Below are 15,213 nucleotides of genomic sequence, written 5' to 3' on the forward strand. Positions count from 1 at the left end.
AAAATGTGGTGAAGAGCGTGGGCTTTAGAGTCAGACAGACTTGAATTCAAATCTGCCATTTAATTAGCTGTGTGTCACTTTAGGATACATAAAATTGATCTTCCTCAATTTCCTCATCTGTCAAATGGAGATAATTCTGTCTAGTCATAGAATTACTGTGAGGGTAAAATCAGGGAATATATAAAATGCCTAGCATGGTACTTGGTGTATATATTAGGCTCTCATATTAATATTAATAACAACAAATGATAGTTGTTATTAATATTACTGGGTGAGGGGAAAGGGTGATGGGGACCATCTGCCACGAGCTGCAGGAGGTCATGGGGTGTCTGAACACCAGGTAAAGGGGGAATGGGAGAGTGTTTCGGTCCCAGGGATAGACTGAGCTTTTCTTCCTGGGGTTGTCTGCAGCTGGCTGTAGCTAGCACTGTAGACTGCTATCTCAGCACCACCGGCCTGGAAACACTGGGAAAGCTGAATCCCTGTCCTTCCAAGAGGACTGTCTGTTCCCCAACCCCTGTGCCCCTGAGGGGGTCTGAGTAGGCTGGACTGGTGAGAGATGGCCCAGGGGGATGAATTCAATCAGTTCTTTATTGGTTTTCTGGGCCCTAAAGCTCCCTGTCAACTTAGGGTCTCCCTGAGCTGCACAGAATGACCTTCCACCACTGGAGCTAGAAAGGGGACATAGAGGTGGTCCTCGTCTGAACACCCATAATCCACCCTCTGGACACTGAGACTTTGAGGAGTGCAGACCTTTGTCCTCAAGGTTTATATCTCATCATTTTCCAGTTGAATAGCATGAACCTCAAACTCATCTGGGGTGTTCTTAGACACCAGTGTTTCCCCTGGAAGTTCCTTGGCTGCCTCTCCATTGTCCCTGATCTCTGTTTGTCCCCCAGCCTTCCCTCCAGGACCTGGGGCATCTCCTTCAGCCTCCAGCTGACCCCCACCCTCCTGTACAGGCTCCAAGGACTCCCTTCTGGCCTCTACCTGTTCCCCAGCTTCTTCTCTGGGACCGAGGACTTCCTGTGTTTCCTGTCTTAGGGGGCTTTTAGCTAACAGAGACTGCCTTCCAACAGCTAGTGGCTCTTGGGGAGCTGGAGCAAGGGGCTCTCTGGCCTCTGCATGCCTGAGGGCCTCTCCTGGGAAGTTGATGAGCTCTGCAGGAGTCATGAGCCCGTCCCCATTCAGGTCCTGGGTCTCGAGCACCTTGTCCACTACCAGGATCACCTGTGAAAGCACAGAGTCACTGTGGGGTCTCCAATGACCGGAGATGTTCCCAGGAGCCTTGACCCTCCCCAACACCTTCCCCACTACCATCTTCCCCCACATCCTTGCTATGCAGGCTCTGAGCTCTCCTTTTACAGGGGACTCACCAAAAGAGTCATGATGAAGAAAATACCAAAGCCCCAAGGAGCCCGATCTCCTTCATGGGAGAAGGGGGCTCCCCATCCAGCAGAACTTACCGGGCTGGTGGTAGGAGAGTTAGCAGCTCCAGGGGCCAGAGCTGCTGTCAACATGGACAACAGCTCCAAGCCATCCAGCTGTCCACTCTGGTCATAGTCATGGAGAGCAAAGAGGTAGAGAAGAACTAAAGAGGAGAAGCTGGGTTAGTAGAAGCATCCAGGTTGGTTAGAGCATGGTGTTGTAACACCAACGTCAAGGGTTCAGATCCCCATACCAGCCAGCAACCAAAAAAAAAAAAAAAAGCAAGAGACATCCAGGGGCAGGTGGTGAAGGGAGGCATCAGTGGGTGTCCAGAGGTCAGTCCTGGCTCTGGTTGCCCTGAGCCTCCCGTCCACTGGCCCCGTTGGCCCAGCCCCTCACCCTGCTCTCGGCTCATGTGCTCTGGCTCCTCTTCCATCCTCTCTAGTCCCTTTAGGTAGCTCTGCAGAAGTCTGTCAGAAAAGTAGAAAATCAGCCCATGAGAGGCCAGTCTGCAGCCCAGGCCTGACCTACTCAACGAAGGCCCCCAGGCCAGCCCACTCACCGGAGCTGCTCCTGGCCTGGCTGGAAGGGGTTGGGCAGGAGGTGATGCTGCACTTCAGGATCCAGCCTGGAGGAGGGAGGGAAGGACCAGCCTTGCAAGGAGCTTCCCTGAGGGCCCAGCCTACCAGCCTTCCACACCCAATCTCCTGGCAGAGTTCTCTCCCCAGACCCAAGGGAGTTACTCCCCCAAATTCCCAAAAACCTTGCAAGGAGGCCCTCTGGTCTCTTGGAAGCAGAACCTTACTCTTTCAGACTCTTTTTGTGCCTGTCTAACTTAGACTTTAAGTGAAAACCCAAATAAAACATCAGGTTGGGTAGAGGCCGCATGACGCCACACCTAGTAGACACAAGTTGGAAACCCATGAAAACAGCCCAGCAAGTGGCAGGACAGTGTGGTTCAGGGCAACCCCTCTCCTTCAATGCTGGGAGCCGAGGCGCGGGTCTCCAGCTGAGCCTGGCAGCACTGCCCGGTTTTATACAAACCTAATTTGCTCCATGACATAAAATTGACTTACTTTTTCAAGCAGAGGGCATATATGTTGGTTTGGGGTTTCAATCTGCTCAGGGTCTCTTTGTCAGTCTTTAAAACTCAAAATGTGCTCCCAGTTCTGGGCAGGGCTGCCTGTTTGCCCAAATCAATGCAGACCTGAGATGCCAGCGAGCCGGCAGGAGTTGCCACAGCAACTGTTGTCGCTGCTGCCAGCCCTTGCGGCTCTGCCTTGTCTGTCTCTCCTCCTTCCCAGCATACCCGCTGCCCAGTATTAATAAAACCTCCAGAAAGGTATTCAAGTAAAATAGAAATGATACGCTGATGATCTCTGTTTCTTTGGAGTTCCCACTCTAAGGTCTTTGTAAGAGGACGGCGGCGCCTTCCCTGGCCCGTAGCTTCTTCCCTATGCTTCACACCGCACTGGAGCTGAGCTCCCACTTTCCAAATGGGTCCAGCATTGAGGGCCCACTTTGTGGCACAAGGCAGGAGGTTGGGGTAAGAGGATACAGAGATCAGGGAGCCTACACTCCAGACAGCTGCCTCCCAGAGGGGCCCACCACACCCTTGGATTCTCCAGAGACTCTCCCTGTTCCCAGCCTTCAGCCCTGCCCCGCAACCCCATTTACCTTGTGACTCCATCCCTGGGAGCAGCGTGACCCAGGGGTAGCAACAGCATTAACACTCTCATCACCGAAGGAAACATCCTTCCTGGAACTGGAACTAGGAACAGAATTAGGGGGTCAGGGGGAAAGGGGTGTCTGCCACAGTGTGGGGGATCGGTTGGGTTAGACAGAAACACCTTTTCTCCCTGTCTCTACCTGTGGCCCAGGGAAGCCTCACACATGGACATCAGTGATCCCCCACAGAACCTTGCTGAAAGTAAATCTTATTCCAGCTGCAGAACACAAGGCACATAAAAGCAGACCTGCTGTGGTGGAAGCAGCGCTGGGCGCAGAAGCCCCTCCCACACCCCATTCCCTTTGTGCCTGTCACCCCTGAGGTGCGCAGGGAAGTGCTGCTTAAGTATGTCTGATCTAGTTCTGCCCGTTCATTTTACAGATGGAAAGGGGCTCAGAGAGTTAAGGAAAAGACCAGATTCTCCAAGAGTACCATAACCCTAATAAGGTTTAGAGCCACTGTTAGGCTGGACATCAGTTTCCTGAGAGATGAGGGGTACAGCAGGTGAGTATCTGGCTAACAGGAAGATAAACAAAAATCCTGCCTAGAGGAAGAAGCAGCAAAACATGAAAGTCCACAAGAAAGCGAATCTACTGAGAGTCACAGAACCTGTCTTCGTTTTTCTATGCACACGATTGGCCCCAACATATATAGTGAATACCCGCAGTGTGTTGGTGTCTCTAAGCCCCAGCAGCCAAAAGGATACTGAAGCCACAGCTACCCTAAAGTTGTTCACCAATATTGGCTGGCAAATTAGATCCTTGGGTTTTAGTTGTGCCCAAGAGAGAAGACAAGGACTTGGGCCCATTCAAGGTCTGCGGTTGCAAATGAGATCTCTACACCAATGTGAAGCCCAAAGGGACGCAGCCCAGCGAACGGTGATACAGAAAAACATCCAGATCTCCATAGGTGTGCTTTTGTACTCTGAGGGTTTCTTGCCAACTCAATGCTTTTGAAAAGATACTTTCTATTTTTATCCAACGTTGTAGTTACTTTCATTGAGTTGGCAAGAAGTTCTCAGAGTACAAAAGCACAGTGAAGACAGGAATCTGGGGGAAAAGTGAGCTTGACATTAGCTTTTGCTTTAAGAGTATCTGTCAAGACAAACCAAACCCAGGTGAACTTGAGCTGTCAGTTTGGGCGCTGTGTGCAAGAGAGGAACCAGAGTTAAAGCCTGGGCCCACCCAATATGAAGAGACGAATATGAGAGTACTTCAAAAAGTTGATGGAAAAATAGAATTAAAAGAACATTCATTGGGGAAAAGGTTGCCTCTTCAATAAATGGTGCTGGGAAAACTAGACATCCATATGTAGAAGAATGAAACTGGACCCGTACCTCTCACCATATACCAAAATCAACTCAAAATGCATTAAATAATTAAATATACATCCTGAAACTATGAAATTCCTAAAATAAAACATAGGGGAAACACTTCAGGAAGTAGGACTGGGCAAACACTTTATGAATACAATCCCAAAAGCACAGGCAACAAAAGGAAAAATAAACAAATGGGATTATATCAAATAAAATGCTTCTGCACAGCAAAAGAAACAATTAACAGAGTGAAAAGACAACCTACAGAGTGGGAAAAAATATTTGCGAAGTATGCATCCGACAAAGGATTGATATCCAGAATATACAAGGAACTCAAATAACTTAACAGTAAAAAAACAAGTAACCCAATTAAAAAATGGGCAAAGGAGCTGAATAGGCATTTCTCAAAGGAAGATATACGAATGGCCAACAGACACATGAAAAAATGCTCAACATCATTCAGCATCTGGGAAATGCAAATCAAAACCACGTTGAGATATCATCTCACTGCAGTTAGACTGGCTGTTACCAAAACGACAGAGAATAACAAGTGCTGACGAGGATGTGGGGAAAAGGGAACACTCCTACACTGTTGGTGGGACTGTACAATGCTGCAGCCATTATGGAAAATGGTATGGAGGTTCCTCAAACAACTACAGATAGAACTGCCATATGATCCGGCTATCCCACTGCTGGGTATATATCCAAAGGAATGGAAATCATCATGTCAAAGGGGTACCTGCACTCCCATGTTTATTGCAGCGCTGTTTACAATAGCCAAGCATTGGAACCAACTTAAATGTCTATCATCAGATGACTGGATGAGGAAAATGTGGTATATTTATACAGTGGAATACTACTCTGCTACAAAAAAGAATGAAATATTGCCATTCGTGGCAACATGGATGAACTTAGAGAAAATTATGTTAAGTGAAATAAGTCAGGCACGGAAAGAAAAATACTACATGTCCTCACTTATATGTGGGGCTAATAAAAAATAAATAAGCAAATAAAAAAAGAAAGAAGGATACAACAATTACAACAATACATTGAACATTTAAAAGAAAACAGAACTGAGGTTATCAGAGATAGGAAAGGAAGAGGGGGATGGGGGAAAGGGAGGAACTGGTAAAGGGCCACAAAAATCGATTACATTGTATAATGAAGAATATACTAATTATCCTGATTTGATCATCACATATTGCACACAGGTATTGATATTCAATGCTGTACCCCACAGATGTATACAATCAACTATGTTCCAATAACAAATAAATTAATTAATAAATAAAATATGAATCTTTCCATGAACTTTTTGAAATACTCTCATAGTAGATTCCCCACATAAAGTTGGGATTCCAAGCAGCTATATTCTCAATATAAGTGTGAACAGAAAGTATATTTGCTATGAAGGGCAGCAAAGAATCTTGCCTATCTTGGTGCTGGGTAAAAGGGAGAAAAAAATCTTCCTGTGAATCTGTAATAAGCCCTCTCTGATGTGGGTTTGAGGCCTGAATTAATGCTACCAGTATGGTTCAGAAAACCTAAAGAAGATTACTTACTATGAAATGGTACCTGGTTGACAGATTCCCCACTTGACTGACAGAGGAAAACGTACACTTTCTCTGGAAGAACTCAACTCCAATCCAGGCCTCAAAGAAATTCTACTGGGCTGGCCAGTTAGCTGAGTTTGTTAGAGTGTGGTACTGATAACACCAAGGTCAGGGGTTTGATCCCTGTACGGTCCAGCTGCCAAAAAAGGAAAAAAAGAATTTCCATAGGTAAAGTTTCATGGAACATGAACTCACGGCCAAAAAGCCATAAACATACAAGGAAATAAGGCACTGTGAGTAAGAGCCAGCAGAAGAGTAACAGGCACAACCAGACTTGTAAGAATGACAGATATTGGAATTATCACACAAGGAATATAAAGTAGGTATATTTAATAGGTTTTAAGAAATTTAAAGGGAGGCTTGAAACTATGAGAAAGAAATAAGAGAGCATAAAAAATGACCAAGAAGATTTGAAGAAGAAGCAAATCTAACTTTTAGAAATAAAAGACTGATTTAAAAAATGCAATGGGTGAGTTAAATAGATTAGACACAGCCGATATGAGAATTAATGAACTGGAAAATAGAGTTGAATAAATTATCCAGAATGCATTCATTGAGTCAAAGACATAGAAAATATAAAACAAAGAATGTTCAGTGAAATGAAGGATGGAAGAGATAATACTTAAACTGGATAAAAGCAGTATTTGAAGAAATAATAGTCACATACTTTTCCAGTAGGTTGCAAAACACTAGTATTCCAATCCAGGAAGCCCAACAATCCCACACAGATTAAATAAACAAAAATATACACCTAAACCTATTGCTCTGAAACTATAGAACACCAAGAAAAAGAAAAGATGGTAAAAGCAGTCAGAAAGAAAAGACAAATTATCTCAGGGGAAAAGTAATTAGATTGACAGCAGATTTCTCCACAGCAACAGTGATGCTCTATTATAATATAGTAATATAGTATTTCAATGTGTTCAGAGAGGGGGAAAATTGCCATTCAAAAATTCTATTCTCAGAAAAATCATCTTTCAAGAATGAGGTGAAATGAAAACAATTTCAGATGAACAACTTAGAGAATTCACCACCAGCATGCCTTTATTAAATAAAATTCTAAGGAATATATTTCAGGAAAAGGATCCCAGAAGGAAGGTTTGAAATGCAAGGAAAAATGCTGAGCAAAGAAATCATAAAATATGTGGGTAAATCTAAACAAACATAGACTGTTAAACAAAGAGAATTATATTAATATATGGGGGGGAAGGTGGTCTGAACTACTGATTAACTTTGTTAAATATGCATGTTAAAAATTTAAAGATAACCACTAAAAAAACAGAAAAGCAATGTGTAACCTAAAACAGTAGACAAAAAAAGGCATAGAATTTTTTAAAAAATTAATTCAAAGGCAGGCAGGAAAAGAGAAGAAACAAAAAAATTAAAATAAAAGATAAGGAAGAGAAATAGAACGCATAAAATAAGATGGTAGCAATAAATCAAAGTATATCACTAATCATAATAAATATGAGTTGTGTAAACTCATTGGCTAAGAAACAGAGATTATCAAAAAGTATATAAAACAAAAAACAGTTATATCTAGTTTTCAAGAGATTAACTAAATAGTGAAGACCCAGAAAGGTTAAAAGTAAAAGAATGAAAAAAAGCAATACTAGTCAAAAGAAAGCTGGTATAGCTTTATTGACATCAGACAAAACAGACTTTCAGGTGAAAAGCATTATTAGAGATAAAACAGGGCCCATTACAAAATGAGAAAAAGTTTAATCCCCTAGGAAGATATAATAATTCTGAATTTGTGTGCACCTAGTAACATAGCCTCAAAATATCTAAAACAAAAACTGGCATAACTACAAGGAGAAGAATGTAATATGCCATTATGTTGGGAGAATTTAACATATCTCATTCAGTATTTAAAATATCAAGCAGACTAAAAATTGGTAAGAATGTAGAAAATTTGAGGAAAACATTTAATAAGCTTGAGCTAATGAGCACATATAGAAACCCACTTCAATCGCTTAGCAAATACACACTCTTCTCAAGCACATATGGAACATTTATAAAAACTGACAAGTAGTAGAGCAGAGAGAGTATGGCTCAAGGAATAAAAGAATTAGTCTCACGCTATGTTATATGACTAAATGCAACTACGTTAGAAGTCAATACAAAGACGATGTAAAGTATCTCATGTTTGAAAGCTTTAAAAGCATGCTTACATATGGATCAAAGAAGAAAATTATAATGGAAACTGTTAAATACTGAGAACTGGATAATACTGGAAAGATATACTTCAAAACAATATATACAGCTAAAGCAGTGTTAGAGGGAAGATGTACCGACCGAAAAGCTTACATTAGAAGAAAGGCTAAAAATTAATGAGTTATGCTTCCAACTCAAGAAAGTAGTAAAACAAAATAAACTTTAAAAATTAAAAGAAATGAAATAATAAAAAATAGTCGAAATTAAAAATATGATAGAGAGAAGCCACAGAGCCAAACAAGTGTTGTTTCTTTAAAAAGACTGAAAAAAATAGACAAAAACCTTTGACAATTTTTATTAAGAACAAAAAGAAAAAACACAAACAATATTAGGAATGAAAATGGAGATATAACTACAGAAATAGCAGAGATTTAAGAACTTAGAGGATATGGCCAATTTCCCAGCAAAACAATAGCAAAACTAATGCAAAGAATAATAGCAGACTTTAATAGTCCTGTGACCATTTAAGAAATTGAATCAGTGAGTATTAACTTATATTGCTTTTGGAAGTATAAACCTGAACTGTTCTTATTTTTTTGTTGTTGTTTTGGTTTTTTTGCTGGCTGGCTGGTAAGGAGATCCAAACCCTTGACCTTGGTGTTATCACCACTGTGCTCTAACCAAGTGAGCTAACCAGCCAGACATGAACTCTTTTTAAAGAGCAATCTGCAAATATGTATTAATTGCCATAAAACTCTGACCCAACAATATCGTCTTGGGGATTACATAAGGAAGAATACAAATAGAAAAGAACCTATAAAGATATTTATAGCTGTGCTATTAACATTAGTCAAATAAATGTAAACAACCTGAATGTCTAATGTTTAGGCAATGGCTAAGCAAATCATATTATAGGATAGAGCTATTAAAAATGATAAATAATCCTAAATTCAGAAGTTTTAAAAAAAAAAAATGGGCAGATCTGAGTACAGTTATCCCTTGGTGTCCATGGGGGATTGGTTCCAGGACCTCCCACGGATACCAAAATCTGTAGATGCTCAAGCCATGATATAAAATGGCAAGGTATCTGCATATAACCAACACACATCCTCCCATATACCTTAAATCATCTCTAGATTACTTATAATACCTAATACAATGTAAATGCTATGTAAACAGTTGTTATACTGCATTGTTTAGGTAATAATGAAAAGGAAAAAAGTCGTTATATGTCCAGTTCAGACACAATCTTTTTTTTCTGATTTTTTTTTTTTTTTTAATTAAAAAGATGACCGGTAAGGGGATCTTTACCCTTGACTTGGTGTTGTCAGCACCACGCTCTCCAAGTGAGCCAACCAGCCAACCCTATATAGGGATCCGAACCTGTGGCCGTGGTGTTAGCAGCACCATACTCTCCCAAGTGAGCCACGGGCCAGCCCTCTTTTCCTGAATATTTTTGATTCACGGCTGGTTGAACTCACAGCCACTGAACCCACGGATATGGAAGGCTGACTGTATATCAGAAGTTTAAACTTCTGTATCATGAAAGACAGCATACATCAAGTTTGAGGAGACAAGTGATAGAGGCCTGGAGGGAATGCAGCTAGAGTTTGGAGGCTATCTGGGTCCCCAAAGGGTGGGGCTCACCACCACCTGGACCTCAGCAGCGGGTAAAAGACAGAAATCTCACTGGAAACCCTCTGGGTACCGAATGGAAAGCCAAGAACTGCAGAGACATGTGCTTTGTTTCCAGGAAGGTTAGAGAGAAGACCCTGCCCACAGGGTGCCTGAATGGTCAGGAAGCAGCGGTGGAAGGAGGGTCTAGGGGAATGGCTGGAGGGCCACCTCACCTAGCTCTTTGTATCCTGAATGCTGCTCATGCAAAGAAGGGGGTAGGGGGTCAGCTGATGGTTCCAGTCTCTAAGGTGGAAGGAGGGGTGCTAATGGCTGAGAGGTCCAGCTGGCCAGAAGAGGCCAGATGGAGAATGCCAGAAGGTATGGACCCCAGGCTGGATGCCACAGAGAATACATGGGAAGCATCAGCAGGTGCCAGATAACAAAGGCAAGGAGGGCAAGCATCTGTAGGGAAGGCAGATGTAAATATAAGTTTGTAGAATAAGGATAAACATTGTCCATTTCTTCAATATTTATTGAGCACCTACTATATGTGAGGCACTATCTTATCAGTAAGCTGATAGCGTAAGGTAGAATTATTTACTCTTTTTCCTCCTTAAAGCTTGCAAATATGTAAGTAGGAAAAGATACAAATGTTATAACGATTAAAAGACAAACAGAAACAGAATTGCTACGGAATAGGTGGTACAGCGCAAAGTTTAGGGTCATGGGCCCTAACCTCAGGTTGCCTGAGTTCAAATCCATGCTCTGCCACTCACTAGTGTGTGGCTTTTCAGTTCCAGGTTCTCCACCTGTATCCTGGGGCTGACGGGAGCACCTCTCGCAGGGCTGCGTAAGGGTTAAATGACTGAAAACGTGTAACATGAAGTGACAAATAAGGCCTTTTTCTCCCAAAAGTTTTCCTGCACTGCTCTGCAGTGGCTTCACACACACACACCCTTCTGGTCTTCCCCTCTGGATCCCCTCAAATTACTTTCTCCTCCCCATCTGTTCACTGCCAGGACCTAGGCCGACAGGAGGCACTGGAGTAATTTAAATCCCGCAGAGCTGTCAAAACTTATCATCCAGGCTTAGTGTGTTATCATCCACTAACAAGTTGCCTTTTAAGAGGGAACATTCGTGAGCTCCAAAGAATGAGTCTCTGGAGGTAGTAGTTCAGGTGTAAAGGGGAAGCTCCCCTCAGACCCCACTAATCCACTCACCCATTAGGCCAGCTGTGGTGGTTTTAAAAATATCCATAAATTATTTGACATTCCTTCCCACAAAATCTGGAGTCTAGTTTGCTTCCTCTGGTATATGATTTGGACTTAGTCACTCTCTTCTAATGAACAGCTGAAGTGATGCTATGTGACTTCCATGTTCGGGTCATAAAAGTGACATAGCTTACGCCCAGTTATGATTCTCTCCATGCCATTGCCCCACACCCCACTCTCTCTCCTCTCCCTCTTTTGACATGCAGACATGCATCTCTGGAGCCTTCAGCCACCACGGAAGAAGTCTGGAGTCGCTGAAGCTGCCATGCTGGAGAGACCATGTAGAGAAACCACATAGAAATAGAGATGCCTGAGGAGCCTCCAGATGCTTGAATCTTCCCAGCCCAATGACAGACAAGTGAGAGCAAACCTGAGATTGTTCCAACCCCCAGCCTTTGAGCTGCCCCGGTCAACACTGAATGGAGCGGAAAGACTGCACTCGCGACTGAAATCAACATTATCCTTTTAAGCTGCTAAGTTTTGAGGTTTGTTAAGTTGCCACAGTAATTGGAACACCAATCCCGTAGGGGCTGGCTTCATGGGTGTGCGACCTGTGCAGTCACACAGGGCCCTGCTCTCAGACGGGCCCTGTGCTTAGTCTAATGCTTCCCTCTCACCCTCTTGAAACTCTAAATCATTTCTGCACTGGACCCTGCAAATTATGTACCTGGTCCTGGGCCCTACCCACATGAATTACTATCACTCTCCTCCTCTTGTCCTATGTGTCCCTCATCTATGTAACTATTCAATATGTTTAGTGGGCAGAGAACAGAGCTTTGGAACCAGTTGGTCCTACTTTCAAACCCCATCTCCACCTCTGACTGTCTCGTGACCTTGGGTAAGTTAGTTATCCTCACTAACTTCTCCATTTAAAGAATCCTCCATACCCACATCAGATAAATCTTCCTTTGCTAGAACTTCACAGCTCCAAAACCTTCAATGGATCCCTATTTCTATTACAGTCCAGAGTCCTCACCTGGTCATTCAAGGCCTCCTCCAATCAGATGTCAAAGTACCTTTGACACACCTTCCAGTGCTCCAGCACACTAACACTCTGCATCAAACAGAGGGGTTACTCGAGTCTTTTAAAATAATTTTCACTTCACTTTTTAGTGCTTTTGCCCAAACTGTTCCATCCTCAACCTGTAATATCCTGGACCCTCCTTACAACCTTAGCATTCAGTTGTAGTCCACTTCAAAAATTTAAATAATTGCTGACATGTGGACTTTTAGTGTAATATTCTCTTAAGTAATACTTCCAACTGTAACATTTTTAGTACAAGTAACCCACCTCCATTGTTTAAAGAAAGTCAGGCTAAGGCACCTCATGTGTGTAACGAGGTTGGTGTAATGGAATTTGTTTATGCTTACACATTTCTAAGCGTTGACAAAAGCTTTTGTAAGCAACAGAAATAAAGCAGTTATGGAACCACTGACTGTCAAATAAAAATGTTCCTAACCAATTCCTATAACTATAGTGTGCATGAACATAACTACTCCAATAAATATATGAAAGCCACCATAACTGTTAGTTAACAGTTGTGATGTAATTCAATAAAATTATTCACATAATTCACACACACAGTCACTCACTCATTCATAGTGATCCCCCACCCCCACCCCCACCGCCTCAGATTTCTTCAAGCTTTTGAACCAGCACATGGGAGGAGAGCCCAGCTTTAGGGTTAGACCTCTCATCAAATCCTGCCTTTGACATTGCTAACTGTGTGATCTATGCAGGTGTCTTAACCTCTCTGAGCCCTGGGATCTTCATTTTTAAAATGAGGATAACATGCTGGCTGGTTTCTAAGTTGGTTAGAGTGTGGTGTTAGACCACCAAGGTCAAGGGTTTCTATATCCCCTACCAGCCACACACACACACACACACACACACACACACACACACGAGGATAACAATATCTCACAGGGGTTTGGGAGGATGCAATGAGATAATTAGTGTAGATTAAGTAGCTGGCAGCAAGCAGATGCTCCTTGAGTATTTCAGAGACTCTAGGATGTGGCAGGGGCCTTTTACCGTCATCTTGTGTAACTTCGCATCCACAGCATCCCTGTCAAATGGCCATTCAGCCTCTGCTTGAATCTTTCCAGGACGGGAGCCTCGCACCTCACAGGGTATCCCTTCCAATTTTGGCTGAGTCTAACTGTTGGGAAGTTATTTTGAATTGAATCCTCTCCCTTAATGTATCCCTTGGGTGCCCCTGTGCCTCCCAGCGCCCTCTCCCCACCAAGAAGGAGGCAGTGGCCATCGGCCCAAGGGGCCCCCACCTGAGAGCGGGTCTCAGCTCAGCGCTCCCAGCCCGTCCCCTCGGGCCTGCCCGTCCGCCACCTCCTCACCCGTGGGATGAGGAGGAAAGTCCTGCCAGCTCCCCTCCCCCCAGGGCTGTTGGAGCAACCAATGCGATCCCGGGGGATAGGCTTGGGGAATGGTGGAACCCCATCATCAGACCAAGGGGCCGCAGGATTCGCCTTCCAGCCCCTTCCTCTGCCCGCTCGAGGATAACCTCTTCCCCCGCGCGCCCGGAGGCCGCCGCTCCAGCCGCGTCCCGCCGCAGGGGATGCAGGGGATGCAGGCGATGCAGGGGACTGAGCCCCCGGCGCCCAGCCCTGTGACCCCCGGCGGGCTGGCACCCACCTGCTGCGGCGGCTGAGGGTCCGGCTGCGAGGGAGCTCCGGCTGCAGCGCCGCCTGTCCCCGGGCCGCTCCACGTGGCCGCTCCACGTCGCCCTCCCGGCTGCGGCCACCGCCCTGGCCCGGGCAGAATGCGGAGCCAGCGCCAGCCGCCGCGGGGAGGGCCGCCGCGCCCAGCCGGGTCCACGAGGCTTCCTCCCTGCGGGCCCAGGCCGCGGGAGGATGGGGTGTGTGTCACAGAGAGACAGGGACGGGGAGAGACGGATGGTGACGCTGGCGTGTGTGTGAGAGACAGAGACAAAGATAGACACAACTAGAGAGACAGACACAAAGAGACAGATGGTGAGGCCGGTGTGTATGAGAAGCAGGTGTAACTGTGGCCATGCTGTGGGTACCACTGGCTCTGCCTGAGGGACCAAGATGCATGTGACAAAATAAAATGTAACCTACTGTTAGCATGCATGATTGAGGCTGGTGTACATGGCTGTGTGTATAAGGAATTTGTGACACTGTCGGGGATATTTTGTGTGACTGTGTATGCAGTGTGACAGCATGGGCTTGAGAAGGTAGATCCGATGTGTGTCTGATCGTGCAGGTGTGTGACAGTGTAGGGTATTAGCAGTATATGCATTGGGAGGTCTGGGTGAACACTTCCTGAATTGTTTGTGATGCTCAAGTGACACTGAGCCATGACTGCAGTTTTCCCGTGAAGGTGTCACTGTATAACTGTGACTATGCACATTACTGAGGAGTGGCTCTGTGTGCGGGGAGGGAGAGATGGGGGTTGTCAGGAGAAAGTATCATCTGAAAGGCGATGGTGGCAGTTGTGTGCCAGCACAGAATGTTGCAGTTGTGTGAATGCAGCTTTGTTGTCAAATGGAATGCCACCTACTTTTATCACAGAGTCACTAGCCTCCACCTAGGCTCCAGACTACATCCTCCCCCACTGGCCCAAGGACTTAGTTCTCCGAATGACCTCTTATCTCTCAGAGTCTTCAACTTCTCCCTCCCTCCCTATCGGCTCCTTCCCACCAGCATCCATCACAGGAACAAGCCCAATCTCATCCTGTCCTTCCTGCGGTGACACTGCTGGCCACTGCCTCGTTGGATCAGGGTATCCACTGGTTTCAGCAACACCACTCCTCCCTCTGGCCATTTCTTCTCAGTTTTCTTTATGCATCAGAGTTCCCCAGGGCTCGCTTTCCACTCCCCATTTGCTTAAGTGTTCATCTGCTCACTGAGCTCCCATCACTATCTGCTATGGGTTGAATTCTGTCCTCCAAAAATTCATATGTCGAAGTCCTAACCCCTAGCATCTCAGAATGTGACCTTACTTGGAAATAGGGTCATTGCAGATGTAATTAATTAAGATGAGGTCAAACTGGAGTGGGGTGGGCCCCTAATCCAATGTGGTGTCCATACCAAAAGGGGAAA

General features: G+C 44.7%; 1 protein-coding gene across 1 annotated transcript; it reads right to left on the reverse strand.

Moving 5' to 3' along the window:
• Window positions 1-201: 201 nt before the first annotated feature.
• On the reverse strand, window positions 202-13,891 carry CGREF1 (cell growth regulator with EF-hand domain 1). The gene is made up of 7 exons (XM_063078223.1): window positions 13,784-13,891; window positions 13,166-13,292; window positions 3,106-3,199; window positions 1,991-2,056; window positions 1,828-1,898; window positions 1,467-1,591; window positions 202-1,230 (listed from the first exon to the last, which is right to left on the reverse strand). Exons 3-7 carry the CDS (start codon window positions 3,180-3,182, stop codon window positions 769-771), a joined length of 801 nt encoding a protein of 266 aa, XP_062934293.1. The 5' UTR covers window positions 3,183-3,199; window positions 13,166-13,292; window positions 13,784-13,891; the 3' UTR covers window positions 202-768.
• Window positions 13,892-15,213: the final 1,322 nt, after the last annotated feature.

The sequence above is a fragment of the Cynocephalus volans genome, chromosome 14 (assembly GCF_027409185.1).
Source record: "Cynocephalus volans isolate mCynVol1 chromosome 14, mCynVol1.pri, whole genome shotgun sequence".
NCBI classification, from domain to species: domain Eukaryota; kingdom Metazoa; phylum Chordata; class Mammalia; order Dermoptera; family Cynocephalidae; genus Cynocephalus; species Cynocephalus volans.